The following is a 21,453-nucleotide window of genomic DNA, read 5'->3' as shown; positions in this document are numbered from 1 at the left end:
TGATCTCTTTCTTTCTAACTACTCTTTTACCCAACTTGTTTTAGGCCCCTACACTTAGTCAAGTTAGGGACCGTCGCCAAGTTAGGGCAGATCGTCCAAGTAGATAGGGACAGATATGCATGTTATGAAGCAGAAGATATGTGGCTGACATACAACTCTAGCACAACTTATGATATCAAAGGGAAAACAATACGATCAGACAGAAAAAAGTCAACCTGTTATCCAAACATCTGCAAGACCTGCTGGCAAATATGCCATTTTTATGGCTACCTTTGGACGAGACAAAATTTTTGATTGGCGTGGTGCCCATTTGCTGATAAGAGTGTTAGCAATAATCCTTATATGTGCCCTTTAATGGCTGGCCACTCCATCTAAGGACTTTTTTCCCACTATTCCCATGTGCTCAAAGGGGTTTCCAATATAAGAAAAGAGGACTGCTTTTTTCTAGAAATAGCCCCATGGATTGTATCTGAAAAGTCAGATCCACTGACTGCTGCAATACCAGACACAACACAAGGACAAGTGGACAGTCCTAGTAGAAATGCTTGCTATTACCTTGATTGCAAAGTGGCCCAAAAAATCCCGGTAGGCAGTCACAATGGCCTGTGATGTGATGACATGGTCCATTGGCGTGGACACACTGGGGACATGTTTGGCTGCAGCGATGCCCATAAAATCCAGGAGAGCAAACTGCGAAGATGCAAAGTGAAATATCAGAGGACAACACAGGCATAGAAAATACTGCATATATCCAGTCTATATCCAGGTACCCACAATGCTGAGTATATACGTATGTCATGGAGCTATAGGATGGAAAGTTTTAGGCTACAGCCACATGAATTCATAAGTTTGGACTTTTACAGGAAGATATAGCTTTACTGACTGCTGTGTTGTTCAGCAGACTTTCAAGCATGCTGTCATATAAGTTTATTTTATTATATATTATTAATTGTATATTATAATAATTATTATATATATATTTTTATTTATTTATTATATAATATATAAAAACTATAGTAAACATTACTACTGCCCATAAATCAACCCGACCTATAAGAAGCTGCACTGATGATTTGATGATGACTGTGTGATGACTGGTATGTGCGAGGGTTGTGTGTCATAGGAGATGCCAGTTAATGAAGGTAACTTATGAGTGATAGGATATTATAGAAGTCATCATAATGATATGACAAAGAAACAATTACAGTAAAATACAAAAGTATGGCTGAATCCAACACACAGGATGATGGCTATACCAGTGACTTGATGCAGCAAATATATTGATTATAGTAAAATATGGAATAGAAAAGCAACATAATTACTGATAGAAAGAACTGCTGATCAACAGTGACATCTATAGGAATATATGTGATTACATCCTCATGTTGTATTTCTCTGTGTATAATGCTATGATGTTGCTAAGCACTTGGTAATATGCCCTTAGTAAAGTCTCTACAGCAAACCATAGAGAATGATCAAATACAAATGAACCCTGGCACACTTGGTTTTACAGCACCCCTGACCATCTCATGGTGTATATCATGTTATGTACTCATGATTTGAGGAGGACCTGTAACCTCTCCTGACATGTCTTTTTTTAGTACCATTTGTTTATTATTCCTTCTAGAAGTTATGATTGGATTGCCAGCAGTTTGCAGGGAAGGTCCAGATGGGTGTTACCAGTTCGGGGTGTGTCCCTGCACAGTCTGACACTGGCAGCCCTGACTAGATAGGATCAGACTGTGCAGGGACATCTCCCCTAACTGGTAATGCCCAACTTTATTGCAAACTACTGGCAATCTATTCATAACTTCTAGCAGGAATAATAAAGGAATGGCACATCACACAGTCATAAGAATAGATGCTCCAGAATTGTAATTTTATGTGGAATGGAAGTAGTTACTACAACAGACATGTCAGGAGAGGTTACAGGTCCTCTTTGAAGACCCATTGTATTGCTGTCTTCTCTTTTTGAGGGACATTTATTGAGACTGACATTCCCGGACACCAGTCTTGATCCCTCTGTGCTGGAGTGAGATGCGCCTTATTTACAGTATTAAGGGGCATATGCCTCTTAACAAATTAGTCGCATCTCTAGCGGTCTGTGCGCCAGAAACTGAAGTCCACGCCAGCTTGGGGCTGGTAAAGACTACAGATATAACTTAAAGAGGTTTTCTCATCTCAGACAATGGGGGCATATCGCTAGGTTATGCCCCCATTGTCTGATAGGTGCGGGTCCCACCTACAATGAGAACGGAAATGAATGGAGGGCGCACTGCGCATGCGCAGCCGACCTCCATTCATTTCTATGGGGCTGCAGAAAATAGCCGATCGCTGGCTTGGCTATTTTCGTCTGCCCATAGAAACGAATTGGAGCATGGGCCGCGCATGCGCTTCCATTCACTTCTATGGGAGCAGCGCTTGGTGGTGGAAGGACCCCGGGAAATCCTGGGTCCTCCAGGCACAGCTTTCCCAGCTTTGTTCTCATTGTAGGACCCGCACCTATCCGACAATGGGGGCATATCCTAGCGATATGCCCCCATTGTCTGAGATGGGAATACCCCTTCAAGCCAGTTTCTTGCGCAATGTATAGTAAATCTGACATTTTACATTTACATTTACATGATGCATAGAAATAGAAAAAATAGGAAAAAAAACAACATTTTTTAACTGCTAATTATTCCTTACTTCTTTGGCACAAGGCTCCTCGATACCCTGGAGCACACTCGCAGCTCCCATCCTCAGGTGAGCATGAACCCCCATTCTCACAGTGACATGACATGGAACAGTTGGGCCCCCATCGTCCTTGAGCGCACACATTGTCACAGTGAATGCCTGCAAATAGAAGGAGGTCGTTAGATCACAGCCTCTACAATGGGTATTTAGTGAGTAGTAAAGCTCTAAATCTAGATAAAGCGGGTGGTCGCAAAGCTATTCAATCAATATCACCGAGGTACGACTACCTAAAATTTAACCTTTATTTTGGTCAATTAAAAATAAGAATTCCCTGGAAGGGGAACGAATAGTGCAACAAAACACAACAAAGACACAATACAATTTACACACGGAAGAGCAGGATCAGACAAGCGGATCAATATGAGAGGGAAAAAGGGGAGGAACGCATCAGGGCAACCCGTGCCCTAACAGTATCTGTCCCTACGATGTCCCTTTATGACTCCTCAGCCCGGAGATGTGTCTTAATGGTAGGCACACTCCGTCCACGTACCTATGCTGTCTATCCTTATGGTGCCCTTTGTATACTATCCCATATGGATATCTGGGTAATAGTATATAGAATAGATATCGGTTGTACAATCACGTGTCCCGACGCGTTTCCCCCCTTCCTCTCATTGAAGGGGTTCATCAGGGGACAAAAACAAATGTCAATTAAACACATAAAGTGTTCAACAAATATCCGTGAAGATGGATCATTAATCTGGAGGCCACAACCAAGACGAGTTCACTAGATATATAAGGGTCCGCACACGGTTGTGTTAAAATAAACAAACTCTCCAACAGTAATAGATATACTTAGCTGGTCCACTGGATGGGGATCCAAGTCAGCGGTCCTAGGTGAACGTCCTGAAAGGGCCTCCAGGGGGCAAAATATGTTGTAGCTCCAATTTGTGTGAAGTTCCCACCTTCCCTAAATAGCCAGATGGGGCCGTCCCAATTGAAAGGGACCAATCAGGGATGCTGGTGTCAATCATGTGATTCTGCTATAGGGAATGGCCAGTATAGGTTATAGTAATCATATTATACATCCTCATGTGTTAGGAGGACGTCACCAGGTTAAATCTACCCCTCTTAACATAGATCGAGGGACAGCACCGGGTTACCCATGAATCGCATGATCACTATCAATCTGGGGAACCACTAAGGTGAAAACTCGATCAGGCTGTCCAGATACTAGTGGAACGCACGCCGACAGGTAAAATGACCGTGCGTTCCACCTCCAACCAATAGGGACAAGCCCCACTAGTCCTCCGTCATGCGTCACCGGAAGTGAGTAGATGGAACGCACGTCACACAGAGATGACCGTGCGCTCCATCTACAACCAAGGAGGGACTGCCGCCGCATCATCCAGCGGGGACGTAAAGGTAACCGATACGTTCCCCCATTCGGTCAGCTGACCCTGCATAAACGTAGTGCCAGCCTCCATTTCATTTGATCATAAATAGCAACCAATTAGGGATAAGTGGTGGCGGACATCATATAGATAATAACGGTCGTAAGGGTACCTAAATATATGTCCGCAGGGCAAGTATTCAATTAACCCTGTTAATCCCAGGATATGGGGGAGGGGCAAGAAAACATGAGATGGTTACAGCCTGGATTTATTAATGAATACATCCGATGACTGATCACTATAATAGCATAATGGTGCCAGATGCATTTATCATGCACCGGCCACTTCACAATTTACCAGGACATCTTTATTATGTGTTCTTGCATAGCAAGACCACATAATGTTATCTCACATATATATTCTTATTCTTATTATAGCCAAATTTGCCACCCTAACTCCTCCCACAGTTTTTACACTACATAGACAAAAATTTACCAAAACGTGCACATTGTGCCCGATTGGATTGCTATTACTTTGTGGAGCGATCCCACCCCCGGGGCCCCCGTGGCGGGCCCCGGAAGCCCCCTTTTTTCCCATAGACTTTGACAGGGTAAATTTTCAAATCGCTCCCACTCGCCAGGCTTTGAGGCTAAAGTCACCAAACTTGGGTCACTTAGTCATGGGCTCAACCCGAAAATTTTTGGCACATTTCGGGGACCCCAAAATGTAGGCGGGGCCACACAGAACCAATCAAAATCTCCCCATTGACTATAATGAGACCTTCAAATCGCTACTCCTCCCACATTTTTAGGAGTACAAATTCCAAACTTTGCAGACTTGGTCGGCACCCACCCGAGTACCTTGCTTGTGCTTTGTTACCCGATCCCACCCTCCGGGCCCCTGGGACAGGGCCCCCAAAATCCAAGTTTTTCCCATTGACTTTGACAGGGAAAATTTTCAAATCGCTCCCAGTCGCACAGATTTTAAACTAAAGTCACCAAACTTGGGTCACTTAGTCATGGGGTCAACGCGCAATTTGTTAGCACATTTCGGAGACCCGAAAATTTGGGCGGGGCCACACAGAACCAATCAAATTCTCCCCATTGACTACAATGAGACGTTCAAATTGCTACTCCTCCCACAGATTTAGGAGTATAAATACCGAACTTTGCACTCTTGGTCGGCACATACCCGAGTATCTTGCTTGTGCTTTGTTAACCGATCCCACCCTCCGGGCCCCTGGGGCGGGCCCCCGAAAACCTCTTTTTTTCTCCCATAGAGTTTTATTGGAAAAATGCAAATGTTTGTCACTCATACAGCTTCGGAGTGAAACTCACCAAACTTGGGTCACTCAGTCATGGGGTCAACCTGAAAATTTCTGTCACATTTTGGGGACATTAAAAAGTGGGCGGAGCTACAAACAACCAATCAGATTTTCCCTATTGACTTCAATAAGAAACCTTTAAATTGCTGTCATTCTCACAGTATTTAAGCCAGAATACCCAAACTTGGCACCGTAGGTCATTGGGTGACTGGATTCAAAAAATAATGAAAAAGTGGGCGGAGTCTACAACGGCCAATCAAATTTCAGCCATTTGTTTAAATGGGAAAAATTCAAACTGCCGCTGCTCTTAGACTGTTAATGGCAGGTTTCCCAAACGTGGTACAGTTGGACAATTTAGGATTAGGATTAAAATTTTGAAAAGTGGGCGGGGCCAAAAACAACCAATCAGATTTCTTTCATTGATTTCAATATGGAAAAAAAAAAATTCAGAAAATTGAAAAATGCTGCCATGATTGATGTCAGGGGCTTCAAATCGCTGAAATCAGGTGATAGATTACTTTGGATTCAAAAATTTAAAAAGTGGGCAGAGCCAACAACAACCAATCAGATTTTCCCTATTGACTTCAATGAGAAACTTTTAAATTGCTGTCATTCTCACAGTATTTAAGCCAGAATACCCAAACTTGGCACCGTAGGTCATTGGGTGACTGGATTCAAAAAATAATGAAAAAGTGGGCGGAGTCTACAACGGCCAATCAAATTTCAGCCATTTGTTTAAATGGGAAAAATTCAAACTGCCGCTGCTCTTAGACTGTTAATGGCAGGTTTCCCAAACTTGGTACAGTTGGACAATTTAGGATTAGGATTAAAATTTTGAAAAGTGGGCGGGGCCAAAAACAACCAATCAGATTTCTTTCATTGATTTCAATATGGAAAAAAAAAAATTCAGAAAATTGAAAAATGCTGCCATGATTGATGTCAGGGGCTTCAAATCGCTGAGATCAGGTCATAGATTACTTTGGATTCAAAAATTTAAAAGTGGGCGGAGCCAACAACAACAAATCAGATTTTCCCTATTAACTTTAATGAGAAACCTTTAAATTGCTGTCATTCTCACAGTATTTAAGCCAGAATACCCAAACTTGGCACCGTAGGTCATTGGGTGACTGGATTCAAAAATTTATAAAAAAGTGGGCGGAGTCTACAACGGCCAATCAAATTTCAGCCATTTGTTTAAATGGGAAAAATTCAAACTGCCGCTGCTCTTAGACTGTTAATGGCAGGTTCCCCAAACTTGGTACAGTTGGACAATTTAGGATTAGGATTAAAATTTTGAAAAGTGGGCGGGGCCAAAAACAACCAATCAGATTTCTTTCATTGATTTCAATGTGGAAAAAAAAAAATGCAGAAAATTGAAAAATGCTTCCATGATTGATGTCAGGGGCTTCAAATCTCTGAAATCAGGTGATAGATTAATTTGGATTCAAAAATTTAAAAAGTGGGCGGAGCCAACAACAACAAATCAGATTTTCCCTATTGTCTTCAATGAGAAAATTTTAAATTGCTGCCATTTCAACATTGTTAATGGCAGGGTTGTTAAACTTAATATATTCGGTTAATAGGTGACTAGAATTCAAATGTTTTAAAGTGGGCGGGGTCTACAACGGCCAATCAAATTTCAGCTATATGTTTTAATGGGAAAATTTAAAACTGCCGCTGCTCTTAGACTGTTAATGGCAGGATCCCCAAACTTGGTACAGTTGGACAATTTAGGATTAGGATTAAAATTCAGAAAAGTGGGCGGGGCCAAAAACAACCAATCAGATTTCTTTGATTGATTTCAATGGGAAAATTGAAAAATGCAGAAAATTGAAAAATGCTGCCATTATTGATGTCAGGGGCTTCAAATCTCAGAAATCAGGTCATAGATTACTTTGGCTTCAAAAATTGAAAAAGTGGGCGGAGTCAACAACGACAAATCAGATTTTTCCTATTGACTTCAATGAGAAACCTTTAAATTGCTGTCATTCTCACAATATTTAAGCCAGAATACCCAAACTTGGCACCGTAGGTCATTGGGTGACTGGGGTAAAAAAAAAATTAAAAGTGGGCGGGGTCTACAACGGCCAATCAAATTTCAGCCATTTGTTTAAATGGGAAAAATTCAAACTGCCGCTGCTCTTAGACTGTTAATGGCAGGGTTCTGAAACTTGGTACAGTTGGTCACTGGAGGACTGTGCCAATGTATATCTCATTTTGGGGACGCTAAAAAGTAGGCGGAGCCACAAACAACCAATCAGATTTTCCCTATTGACTTCAATAAGAAACCTTTAAACAGCTGTCATTCTCACAGTATTTAAGCCACAGCACCCAACCTCGGCAGGGTGGGTCAGTGTGAGACAAAGGTCAAAATTTATAAAAGTGGGTGGAGTCTACAACGGCCAATCAAATAGGTGCAACCACCCCGACTTTTAGGTGCAACCTTTCCACAGTTACTCCAGCCAATCCAACCACACAACACTTACTCAAGCCACTCCACCCAGTTACTCCGCCCACTCCAGTTGTAAGCTACTGGTGGAGGCAAGAACACATCACACAATTTCCCCAGAAATTGTAGCTTTTCTAGTTATCTATATGATGTCCGCCACCACTTATCCCTAATTGGTTGCTATTTATGATCAAATGAAATGGAGGCTGGCACTACGTTTATGCAGGGTCAGCTGACCGAATGGAGGAACGTATCGGTTACCTTTACGTCCCCGCTGGTTGATGCGGCGGTGGTCTCTCATTGGTTGTAGATGGAGCGCACGGTCATCTCTGTGTGACGTGCGTTCCATCTACTCACTTCCGGTGACGCATGACGGAGGACTAGTGGGGCTTGTCCCTATTGGTTGGAGGTGGAACGCACGGTCATTTTACCTGTCGGCGTGCGTTCCACTAGTATCTGGACAGCCTGATCGAGTTTTCACCTTAGTGGTTCCCCAGATTGATAGTGATCATGCGATTCATGGGTAACCCGGTGCTGTCCCTCGATCTATGTTAAGGGAGGTAGATTTAACCTGGTGACGTCCTCCTAACACATGAGGATGTATAATATGATTACTATAACCTATACTGGCCATTCCCTATAGCAGAATCACATGATTGACACCAGCATCCCTGATTGGTCCCTTTCAATTGGGACGGCCCCATCTGGCTATTTAGGGAAGGTGGGAACTTCACACAAATTGGAGCTACAACATATTTTGCCCCCTGGAGGCCCTTTCAGGACGTTCACCTAGGACCGCTGACTTGGATCCCCATCCAGTGGACCAGCTAAGTATATCTATTACTGTTGAGAGTTTGTTTATTTTAACACAACCGTGTGCGGACCCTTATATATCTAGTGAACTCGTCTTGGTTGTGGCCTCCAGATTAATGATCCATCTTCACGGATATTTGTTGAACACTTTATGTGTTTAATTGACATTTGTTTTTGTCCCTTGATGAACCCCTTCAATGAGAGGAAGGGGGGAAACGCGTCGGGACACGTGATTGTACAACCGATATCTATTCTATATACTATTACCCAGATATCCATATGGGATAGTATACAAAGGGCACCATAAGGATAGACAGCATAGGTACGTGGACGGAGTGTGCCTACCATTAAGACACATCTCCGGGCTGAGGAGTCATAAAGGGACATCGTAGGGACAGATACTGTTAGGGCACGGGTTGCCCTGATGCGTTCCTCCCCTTTTTCCCTCTCATATTGATCCGCTTGTCTGATCCTGCTCTTCCGTGTGTAAATTGTATTGTGTCTTTGTTGTGTTTTGTTGCACTATTCGTTCCCCTTCCAGGGAATTCTTATTTTTAATTGACCAAAATAAAGGTTAAATTTTAGGTAGTCGTACCTCGGTGATATTGATTATTTAGTGAGTAGACTGGGGCGGCTTTCATTTGGCTTTTTGCTCTAAACAGCTCCCAGTTCCATTCACCTGTTATACATTAAAGCACAGCAGTAAAGGGATACAGTGAAAATGTATTATTTCTACAATGGTGGTCTATTATTGATGTATCTATTCGTATATACAGAGTCAAGTCACGTTATTATGGTCACCAGCTAGAGTAACTGTTGTGTGCAGTACGGACAGCAGCTAGGAGTGACTCCGTAAGGTGCTGGTAGGTTGTCACAGGTATCTGGAGCCATGAGGACTGCAGGACATCCCACAGCGGCTGGAGGGTGTGCGGGGGAAGATCCATAGAGCAAACACAAACATCAAGGTGGTCCCACAGATGCTGGAGGGTGTGCGGGGGAAGATCCATAGAGCAAACACAAACATCAAGGTGGTCCCACAAACGCTCAACTTGGTTCAAGTCTGGAGAATTAGGGGGCCAGGGTAGTACTTGGAAGTCTTGGTCAAGCTCTTCCAACCAATGTCTGACATTTCTAGCCGTGTGACATGTCGCAATGTCTTGCTGGAAGATTCCATCTGCTCCAAGGAAAACAGTCAGCATGTATGAGTGTACATGATCTGCAAGGATGGATTCCTACCCAAATTGGTAGAGAGTGCCTTCCACATGGATGATTGCGTCTAAGAATGCTCCAAAAACATTCCCCTGACCATAACACTGCCTCCAGCAGCTTGCGTTCTTCCAGCAATGGTTGCAGGGAGTTTCTTCTCTGAGGTTTCTGTCCTGACACGCCAACGTCCATCCGTTAAACGAAGCAGACTCATCAGAGAAGGCAATCCTTTGCCAATTAGTTGGAGGTCCACTTCCTATACTGCAGTAAAAACTGAAGCCTTTTCTGCTAATGCAACTTTGTTTGCAGAGGTGCAGCGAGCATCCGGCTGCTTCAGAGCCCCAGTAGGATTTACTGATCTGTTGTTTTTAGACACATGCCTGGTAGCCCCCGGTTCATTTTGGGGATGACCTGCTCCACTGTAGAGTGTCAGTCCCCGTTGCGCACCTTCATAGCTGACGTTCACCTCTCATATCAGTGACACGTGGTGCTCCAGTGTCCACGTCGCTTATTCACAATGGTGCCATTTGTCCACTCATGATACACCTTCACCACAGCAGCACGAGAATAGTTCACAAACAGAAATACTGCCATCCTCGTCCCGAAAGTCAATAATCATCCCTTTTTGCAACTCCTACCCATGACAACAACTAGGGATATGTGTGCAGACTCGCTATCGCACACCTTATATACCCACCAAGCCAGTTCACCAGACAGGACTTCCTTCATGAGCTACATACTGCCGACATCAAAAGTAGGAAGTGGTCATAATAATGTGACTCGATTGTGTGTATGTATATATATATATATATACACATATACATACGGTATAATATATATATATATATATATATATATATATATACTGCAATGTGTTGCAGTCTTCCATCATAGGTGAACATTGAAGATCCTCCCAACGTATACCTCCAACTCAGCCTCAGTAGCATCATTTTAGTAGGAAAATGCACAAAATGTATTTCTCAAATGTAATTGTTAAGTTGCCCCTACACACTGAATTAAAGGGAATCTGTCACCGCCAGTTTTATCTGCCCTATCTGAGGACAGCGGGTCTAGTGACAGAGACTCTGAGCAAAATGTTGGGTCATTTTTTTAATTAACCCAGTCGTTTGCTAAAATCAGTATTGAGCAGCTCCAGCATGAGCTGAATGCTTAGTCAGCTCCATACACTACATGCGCTCACATTGGTGAGCTCCCCTCCTTCCTGCAACCGATTGACAGCTCTCTTCCTATAGCAATCAGGCAGGGGATGGGCTCCTTATTATCCCAAGCCTATACTCTGTGTTAAGTGGATACACAGTTTGCAGTTGATGCCGGTTGTATTTTCAGAAATGACCTGCAAGTAACGTAATACACTTTACAGCAATATTAAAGGGGTTTTCCGGAAGTTCAATACTGATGGTAACTGCTGTCACCACCACTGATCAACTGTTTGAAGAGGCTGCGGCCATTTGGTGAGCACCGCAGCCTCTTATTAGGCCAGTGACGCTATGTTCGTTGGTCACATGGCCTACCTGCAGCTCAGTCCCATTGAAGTGAATGGGCCCGGACTGCATTACGAAGCACAGCCACCATACAGTGCACAGCGTTGTGCTTGGTAAGCTGTGAGGACGCTGGGACTCCACCAATCACATATTGATAACCTATCCTGAGGATAGGTCACCAATATTGTACTCTCAAAACTCCCCTTTAATATTTACAGCAATTAAACACAATATTTGGAACAACTTTTAAGACGTGATTAATATAGCTGCATTTCTATTACCGCAGATGGATGCCCTCTGTGTTGTCACTACATATATAGAGATAGAAAGGTTAAATAAAATAAAAACGGAGGATCCTCTGAAGGTCCTGTAACAATAATGGCAAACCCACCTGAAGCTGCCATTCCCAGTCCTTGCAATGATAACTGGCACGTTTACGATGCGCATGTTCCGTATAGGTGTACAGTCAAAGATTTCTGCTGACAGATTTAAAGAGAACCCGTCACCCTAAAAATGCTGTGCAATCTGCAGGCAGCAGGAGGAGCTGAGCAGATTGATATATAGGTTTATGGGAAACGATTCAATAAAACCTATCATTTTAGTAATTTAGACCTCTTTCTATGCCCACATGACTCCTATCTAAGTGTAAAAAGAGCAGAGATATAAATGTATAAATTACATGTCTTGCAGAATCATTTCCCATAAAACTATAAATCAATCTGGTCAGCGCCTGTATTTTTATGGCGACAGGTTCCCTTTAAGGCGCTCCCATCTGACACTGTACATGCACATTTTTCTATTCTAATCAGGCCTGTATATTTTGCGACAGGTTTTGCACTAACGGTACACAGATCTGGTCCTAATAAATGGAAGTGAAGCCTGAAATGAACAGGTTGTTGACAGGACAGAACGGTAAGACATTCCCCTTCGGTTTACCTGATTCCTCCACTTCGCTCCCTCTCCCCTACGATGCGTTGCAGCATTTGCTAGCTTTATCTCACAGGCCCACGCTCCTCTGCATAATGGGATAAACACAGGGGGAGAGACCTCAGGCAGAGAGTGGATTAATGTGTTACTCAGGAGATGCGCCCCCTCCCCATCAGAGCAGAACAGGTACCGCATTGTAATTACTGAGGCTTCAATCTGCTCGGCAGCTGAAAGTTTAAGGATTACTGCGAGTGAGTGAAAATCATTACACAGGCTCTGAGTCGTTTTCCCTCACTTGTGCTACTTGCTGATTTTGTTCAAACCGTCCTGAGTTAATGCAAAAATATTGCAGACCCAGGAAATTTACAGTGAGCTCGCAATGTCCTCCACCCTTCGCATGCTGAAAGGAGCAACCAAGACTGAAACATCTCTTTACCCTTTGGAAACTTAGCTAAGCAATAAATGCCACCGTCCAGTGGCCACAATTGTACTGATACATGGATCACTGTCCTAAGATGACTGTGTTGGCCAACTAAGCGTTGGAGCAGACTCTACTAAAGAGGCATTTTTCAGCTTTTAAGGGACCCAAGGGCATATGTGCTAGGTAGGCGCCAACATCGATTGGTTCCATTTCTATGGCTCTACTCTATGGGTGGTTTGAACAGAACCTTCTAATCAGACACAACACATGTAGGATACAATAAGGAACATCATGTCACCCTTGTATAGGAGACAATTTTAACTTTTTCTCCAGGGTTCCCGCTTCTCTATGTTGCTGGTAGTAGTCATAGTGCCAAAACCAAAGTGTAGAGAACAAATTGATTCTGCAGAATCAAAATTCAACCGGAATTTGTTAAAAAATATGGATTCTATCAGAACTTCGTGTGATTCAGTTCAGATAAATTTTGTACAGAGGGAGAGTGTCAGAGAAAACATCAGAAGGTCATGGACGGTAAGGGCAACTGAAGCACTTTCGATCCAAATTGAATTCGACCCGAATTAAATTCCCAGAAATTCATTCATCACTACCAAAGAGCGGTGGTTGCTAAAACTTTTCCTTCCGCCTGCAGGTTGGAGATTTCAAAGTTCTTTCACCCCGAGAGGATTTTTGAGCACAGGCGGAAGTACAATTCCTTATCAGCTTTGTACAAATTAAGTCTTGTGAAAAAATGAAAGCGAACATTCTGGAGACTTATCTCTAGTCCCAGAGAGTGGCAACCAAAACTAGCATCCAATCATGAAGCGGGATAATCCGGGGGTAGTCGTAATCCTGCAGTGCCATGCCACCTTATCTAGCCCTCAACAATTTTGCATATTCTTAAATTGCTGTCTCTGGATGACCTTGCTCGAACTTTATTATCTCCGTTTCTTCAGGCAGCCAAATATATTATATGTTCATATTATGATTTTATTTTATAGAGTGCAAAGTGCATTGTGTGCCTTCCGAGAGACAGTGCAGTGCTGTTCCTTTATAACCTTGGAGTAGTCTCTCATTGCACATAGGCTCCACTGTTTTACACACATAGTACACGAGAAGTAATCAGTGGCATAGAAAACCTGGTGCGTCTCCTTAAAAATATTCAGCTTGGTGAACTTGCTTGAGTCTCGGAAAGGCGGGAGCGATGAAAATGAAGATTATGAAGACATTTCGAAGAAGAATAGAGTCAGACAGACAGGTCTATCGTAGGATGCACAGACACGTCCATCTAGTATAATTAGCTGCTATCTCCAGTCCCCAGAGGCTCCCACTGACAGCTCCATTGTATAAAAGGTGTCGAAACTTTGCACAGAGGCAGTACTAGTTCATCAGCACAGTAAAGGAAGCGGCTGCGTCTTTAAACCCATGGACCAAGCCTTGTGGGAGTTGAGATTATCTGTGGTCGTGCATTAATGGAGCTGAAGGGCAGGCAAGGGACAGCCGTGTGAGTGAGTGACAGGTCTGATGTGACCAAACTCTTCCATCTTCTTGGCTCAGAGGAACCTTAGCGTCCTTCTGTCACTGTGCTCATGACCAGGAGAGTGACAAAGCCTTTATGTACAACCACCTGACCGCCTTCATTCTCTGTTTAACAATAGGCAGCAGTGGCTATTCTGAGCAAACAATTAGTCTACGTACAGCCAGAAGGTGCTCAGACCGTCAGCTAGAGAAGTCAAGTTAGATGCCAGAATCAGAGCTAAGAATAGCCTGATATAAGTAGTTGCCTCTATAGTGGAGCTACAGTACAGGAGCAGCAGGATTAGGGAAGGAACATTCATTCATGATGCACAAAAGAGCAAATGTGAATGGCAAACAATTATTAAAGGGGGGTTTTCACAGTTTTTCTGAAATACATCTATCTAGACTTTTTTTCCTGCTCAAAATCATAGACGACAGTGTCTTGACTTTGTTAGATATTACGTATATAATAATTTGCTAATATTCGTATTGAAAGCATATACTGCCCGATCCATATGTACATGATCTGTAATTTTACATATTATCACATAAAACAAGCCAGTGTTCATAAGAGAACATGCATCCAGTGTTGAAGGGGTTCTTTGGGATTTTCATATTGATGGACTATCCTCAGGATAGGTCATCAATATAAGATCGGTGGGGGTTCGGCTCCTGGGACCCCTACCGATCAGCTGTACGAAGAGTCCGTACGCTCTGTTTTCCAGGAAGCTACCAATGACATGGGAAATTATTACTGGTTTGAGTGACCTAGACCACCAGGGATTAAATAATTAATCCATTAACTGCCCTAGACCACCAGAGATCAAACAGTTTATTTCACGGCCTTGTACCATCAGTGATGGTGTCAGTCAGCAGTTTTGCTGTGAATGACGGCTGTAATGGTCTCCTGGTTGGACTGTATACAGTAGCTATCACTACTCCTAGCAGAGTGCAGTGGCTGTGGTGTGGCTCGTACACTGAGCCTGACGTACTGAGGCCTTTGGGTTTGCCTTGGTGCACTTGCAGGAGTGGCATGCATGGGATTCACCGTTCATTTTTTCAGCTTCACAGTTGCACTGACAAAACTGCTGGCAGACTCTCTTTAATATTATTCACTATCCCCTTTTATTGCCATAGTAACCCCTTTACCATGCTAGATCAACATGGTTTTTTTCTATTAACTCATCCACTACCCAACATAAAAAATGATGTCCTCATTAGCCCTGCACTACCCTCTACCATCAGCTTTGAAGTTTTAAGTAATAGCATATAAAACTGTAGGGAGAGGTCTCTACTTTGCCCAGGGCCCCATTTTCTCTAAAACCGGTCCTGGACAGATAACTGAACTGCCTGTGTCCACTGATGTAACTGCGGGGCAGCTCCCAGCAGACCTCCAGATTTATATTGACTTTGTCTCCATATATAAATGTAGTAATTCCAAGAATTGTTATATGGGCTCTTCCTCTAATACAGTCCTTAATGATTTAGGTGCTTCTTTTAATACCAGACTCCATATTATGCATAATACCTACAGTATATCGTTTATTCAGTTTCGACAATCAAGAACCTGATACTGTGCATAAAAAAGTTGCAGGCCCGCACCTTCTCTAGGAACCCATGAGACTTGGACCTTTCAGGCACCTGCTACCCAGACCCCCCCCACCTTGTCTTCTGCATCCCGGAGGTCAGTAATCTCCTGCACACATGCCTTCTTGCCTCTGGCTCCCACACCAATCAGTGCTGAGCAGACTGAGAGCTGTGTGTTTCTTAGGGTGATAATATCTATTTAATTTACTACACAACGCCGCTCAGCCCCTAGCTCTGCTCCTTCGCAAATACACAGCCACGTGCAGACAAGCAAATTCGTACAAACATACTGCAGCGCTCACTCCACTTCAGCAGTCAGACAAAAAACTCTCCTTCACACATGAATTTGGTTAAGCATTTTTTTTTTTTTGCTGCTAAAAACTGGAAAAACTTTTCTTATTTAGGTCATGTGTTTTGTATGGCATTTTTGTTGTGTTTTTTTTAATGCCATTGCTGGCTCCCATTGCTGAATTATTTTTTTAAAGGTTTTTTATTTATTTAGTATCTGATCGTGGGGATCTGACACCAGGGACCCCCGCTGATCAGCTGTTTGAGAAGGCACTGGCACTCGCAATAGCGACGCAGCCTTCTCTCTGCTCACCAAGCACAGCGTTGTACATTGTATAGCGGCTGTGAGTGGTATCGCAGCTCAGTCTCATTCACCTCAATGGGGCTGTGCTGCTCCTAGGCCGTGTGATCGATGAACGTGACAACAGACGGCCTAAGAAAAGCTGTTAGAAGGCTGCGGCACTAAGCGGAAGATAGGTCATCAGTAAAAAAACACTTGGAAACCCCTTTAAGGAAAGCCATGGACACAAAAAAATACCCCAATTGGAAAAACAGCACTATAAGGCTGGTTTCACACGGGCGTTGCGGAAAAATGTGCGGGTGCGTTGCGGAAACACCCGCGATTTTTCCGCGCGAGTGCAAAACATTGTAATGCGTTTTGCACTCGCGTGAGAAAAATCGCGCATGTTTGGTACCCAAACCCGAACTTCTTCACAGAAGTTCGGGCTTGGGATTGATGTTCTGAAGATTGTATTATTTTCCCTTATAACATGGTTATAAGGGAAAATAATAGCATTCTGAATACAGAATGCTTAGTATAATAGTGCTGGAAGGGTTAAAAATAATAAAAAAGTTAACTCACCTTATCCCCATGATCGTGTAGATCCCGGTCTGTTCTTTAGCTGTGGACTGAATGACCTTTGGTGATGTCAGATCACATGCTCCAATCACATGGTCCATCACCATGGTGATGGAGCATGTGATCTGACATCACCACAGGTCCTTTAGCCACAGCTAAAGAACAGACCGACCGGGAACTAGGCGATCATGGGGATAAGGTGAGTTAACTTTTTTTATTTTTTTTAACCCTCCCAGCACTATTATACTAAGCATTCTGTAGTCAGAATGCTATTATTTTCCCTTATAACCATGTTATAAGGGAAAATAATACAGTGAATAGACTGTCACCTAGAACCCATGTGTGGAAATCGCACCGCATCCGCACTTGCTTGCGGATGCTTGCGATTTTCACGCAACCCCATTCATTTCTATGGGGCCTGCGTTACGTGAAAAACGCTGAATATAGAACATGCTGCGATTTTCACGCAACGCATAAGTGATGCGTGAAAATCACCGCTCATGTGAACAGCCCCATAGAAATGAATGGGTCAGGATTCAGTGCGGGTGCAATGCGTTCAACTCACGCATCGCACCCGCACGGAAATCTCGCCCGTGTGAAAGGGGCCTAAAAGAAAATTGCAGGTAATATCTTTCACGGAATTTGTGGAATTGGTGTTTTTTTTGCCACAAAAAAGTATTAAAAATGCATGTTAAAAAACTGTTGGCAAAATCAACATAAAAAACTATATGAGGACCCAGCCTAAACCTGCAAGTGAATGATAAAAGTAAACACAAGATAAGGGCTCATGCACATGTGGTTTTGGTCCGCATCCAATCCGCATTTTTTGCGAATCGGATGCAGACCCATTTACTTCAATAGAGCCGCAAAAGATGTCATACGTATGTCCATTCCGTGGCCCCGCAAAAAATATAGAACATGTCCTATTCTTGTCCATTTTGTGGACATGGATAGGACATTTCTAAAGCAGAAAAAAATAATGGTGACAGGTTCTTGGCCGGTTTCTGTGTTTTGTGGACAGCAGACACGGCAACGGCTGTGTGCATGAGCCCTAATCCTGCTCCCAAGGTTTGTTAGTCGGCTGGATTTCCACTATGTTTCTGAAACAAACACTCTCATAGAAATCTCGCATGAGAAAACAGGGGTTAATCTGAGGAAAATAGTCAATTTCCAGCTGGGCAATGGTTGAGGGGCTAAGCTCCTTCAAGGGGTTGGATGTTCATTTTGGGTTCTATTGCAGACAGGGCACAGCAGAGAGGCTCCTGCTCCAGCCAGTAGTCCTACAGCCAGAAACAGTGAGGAGGAGAAGAAGAAGGGGGCATGGCTGCTCTCCTGGGACACAGAGAAGCTAGTTCATAGACAGAGCAGTAATCTACTGTATTCCATCTTGTACATACCTGTCCATCCTGCCAGACAGTGACAGTGCCCAATGACAGGGTCACATCCCTCTGCGTGACCGCAATCACACTGTTCCATACAGTCCAAACCATACATCCCTTCCTATATGAAGAAGAAAAATAAAAAGCTAATTGATGGGAGAATCAGCATTAGAGCACATGAAGACATTAAAGAGACGAGAAGCTCCTTCCCTACCGGACACGGCTGGTCACAGATGTCTCCCATCCAGCCTGCAGCACACATGCAGCTGCCGTCCACTGGGCTGCAGGAGGCATCATTGAAGCAATGACAGGTCTGATTGCAGTACAGACCCCAGGTACCACTGGGACAGGGAATAGAACAGTCTGTCCCTTGCCATCCTGGGTGAAGACATACAAAAGAGATGGTTTCTGCCTTATAATATTCACCATGAAACAGAACATAGACATAATATAATTATAGTAACTATCTTCAATGCATACAGTAAATGTGTTAAAAAGATTGGGATATATAGCATAGGCTCTGTTCACACTAAAGCCATGGCTTACATTTATTACTGACACCATGATGCTGTGATGATCTGTTCTTCAATGGATCCAAACTGGGACTGTCGGAGGACCCCAAGGCTCTCTGCAACAGCATCGCAGTGCTTTGTCAAAGATAACAGAATGGCTGATGGAATCTCCGACAACTGGTCGCAACACAAGTGTGAACAGAGCCTAACACAGTGCTGAAGGCTAGGGTCATTGAGTGGCAATCGGGAGCAGATATAAGGAGCGGGCAGCGGAATGAAAGATGGGTTAGGAACCATATAGTACATAGTAAAAGAGTTAGTTAGCTATGACCAGTGATTTTAATGGCAGACTACTTACTTATTGTAATTTAATTAAGAGAAAACAGAGTTAAGGATCAACCCTATTACACTCGGCATACCTCCTGGTGAGGTTGATCCTGCTGATTAATATGATACATATCTTGTGAAAATCATTGTAGTGCTCCCAAGAAAAAGAAAAAAAGACTTTTTTTCTCAGGAATACCGCAACCGATTTTCAAAATGTAGGTATCATTTTAAATCAGCAGGACCAACCCTTCCATGAAATATGATGGCTTTGTGGGATTGATCCTGCTGATAGGTGCTCCTTTAAATTCTCCTTTTTATACTGATGGTTAAATGTAACACTTTATTTAAGGGTACTTTCCCACTTGCGGTAGAAGATTCCGGCAGGCAGTGTCGGCAATCCGGACGCAAACTGATGGCATTTGTCAAACGGATCCAGATCCGTCTGAAAAATGCATTAAAATAACGGATCCGTCTCTCCGGAAAAACGGATCTGACCGGGAGACAACTGGCAGTTCTTCATAGCTATTGTAGGGGGTAATCCTATGACGCGTGTTAGTACTCATGCACACAAACGTATTTTCTTTTTTTTCAGGTTTTTTTGGGACCGTATGCAGAACCATTTATTTCAATAGGTCTGCAAAAAAAACTGAAGTTACTCTGTGTGCGATCCATTTCCGTATGTCCATTCTGTAAAAAAATAGAACATGTCCTATTATTGTCCGCATTACAGACAAGGATAGGGCTGTTCTATTAGGGGCCAGCTGTTCCGTTCCGCAAAATACGAAATGCACACGGACATAATCTGTATTTTTTACGGATCCGTTTTTTGCAGACTGCAAAATACATACGGTCGTGTAGAAGGGAATGGATTAACACACTGGGGCAGGTTTACTAATAGTGTCTAAGTGCAAACCTAGACTAGACAGGTTTATTTCAGTGGCTGGTGCTGGATGATGAATTCGGCACACCTTTAGACTGTCTAGTCTTCATTTATAACGCATGTTGGGGGCTTACGTTGTGCCAGAATTGTGCACTCAAATTTTAGCCCAATTTTAGAGCCTATTAGGCCATGAACTTCCTCCGCTACACCATGCCCCCTTTTTTGCCCTTTGTTGGGTAAGGCAAAACAAGTGTCGTACAGTCTCTGTGCCAGAATTCAGGCACATTTCAAATAGTAATGGCCCCTTTACACGGCCTGATGAAGCTAACGATTGTCGTGAAGGACGCGTTCCTTCCTGACAATCGCCTGCTCGTCGGCCAGAGACAGCTGTATTTACATGTAGCAATCTCCTCCCCAGTATGAAGAGGGGAGATCACTAATTCCATCGCTTGTCCCCATACAGAATCATTATTTGCCTGCTGCAGAGGCTGTTTAGACGGTACAATCTGATGCCAACAAACGATAATTTAGGTGTCAGCACCAACGATCTATTACAAAACGTTCATTCACTGGGTAATCGACAGCAGCTTTAAACAGGACGATTATCGTTAACGAGCGTTGGTACAAACGGTTGCTATCAATAATCTGCTGGGGCCTTCACTCTACCCCACTAGACTTTTAATAATTTAAGAGTGTTGCGTTATTCTTTAAACAATTGTAATAAATATGTATCTACTGAAGACACCATGGGTTGTGTTACCTTCTCTGCACAAACAAGACCCATCCACCGGAGAGCAGGCAGCGCCATTCTTGCAGTTGCACACTGACGAGCAGTCCGTTCCAAACGTTCCAAGGGAACATGACATGGAACAATCCGGTCCCTGAAATGGCAACACAATGGCTGTAATGGGGGTGAGTTGTCAGGAATCGATGTCAGAGACACATTGCTTCGAGATAAACATTGCACTGCAATCTATGGGGGGTGATTGAAAGGATCCTTACGTGGTGGCAGTTATTTGTCATGTAATGTATGGTAGGTCCATGCTCTTCTCTGTACAATAATGTGTTTTAGCTAAAATGCCACAAACAGTTGTCTGCTGGAGATCATTAAATGTGAGAAGAATAAAAGGAGCTACGTTTCAGGCCTCGGTCTAAAGTTCAAGGCCATTAATCACACAATGTAGTCATCAGTAATGGAGAAGGAATCTGGTTGGCATTAACGCAGAGTTAGGCATCTGAGTGAATTAGCTTCCTTTCTTAAGTATTGTAATACCCTTGTATTTACAGCAAATCCTTCTTCCCTCTCTTCCTGGCACACTGCCACTTCTCTCAATGTGAATGAAGACGTTTGGATAAAACTATTGCTGAATTGTTAACTATATACAGTATATAAG

The 21,453-nt window shown here is 43.3% G+C and overlaps 1 protein-coding gene across 1 annotated transcript in view; it reads right to left on the bottom strand.

Moving 5' to 3' along the window:
- The window catches only part of MEGF11 (multiple EGF like domains 11), a 344,912-nt gene that overhangs the window by 62,814 nt on the left and 260,645 nt on the right, over positions 1-21,453 (bottom strand). Inside the window, exons 8-12 of the mRNA XM_044283159.1 lie at positions 20,820-20,940; positions 18,555-18,718; positions 18,359-18,461; positions 2,689-2,835; positions 556-690 (exon numbers count right to left, since the gene is read on the bottom strand). Of these exons, the coding sequence (XP_044139094.1) occupies positions 556-690; positions 2,689-2,835; positions 18,359-18,461; positions 18,555-18,718; positions 20,820-20,940 (670 nt within the window). The remainder of the gene's footprint in view (positions 1-555; positions 691-2,688; positions 2,836-18,358; positions 18,462-18,554; positions 18,719-20,819; positions 20,941-21,453) is intronic.

This window comes from Bufo gargarizans, chromosome 2, assembly GCF_014858855.1.
Source record: "Bufo gargarizans isolate SCDJY-AF-19 chromosome 2, ASM1485885v1, whole genome shotgun sequence".
Classification (NCBI taxonomy): Eukaryota; Metazoa; Chordata; class Amphibia; order Anura; family Bufonidae; genus Bufo; species Bufo gargarizans.
This window is presented reverse-complemented; position numbering and strand designations above follow the sequence as displayed.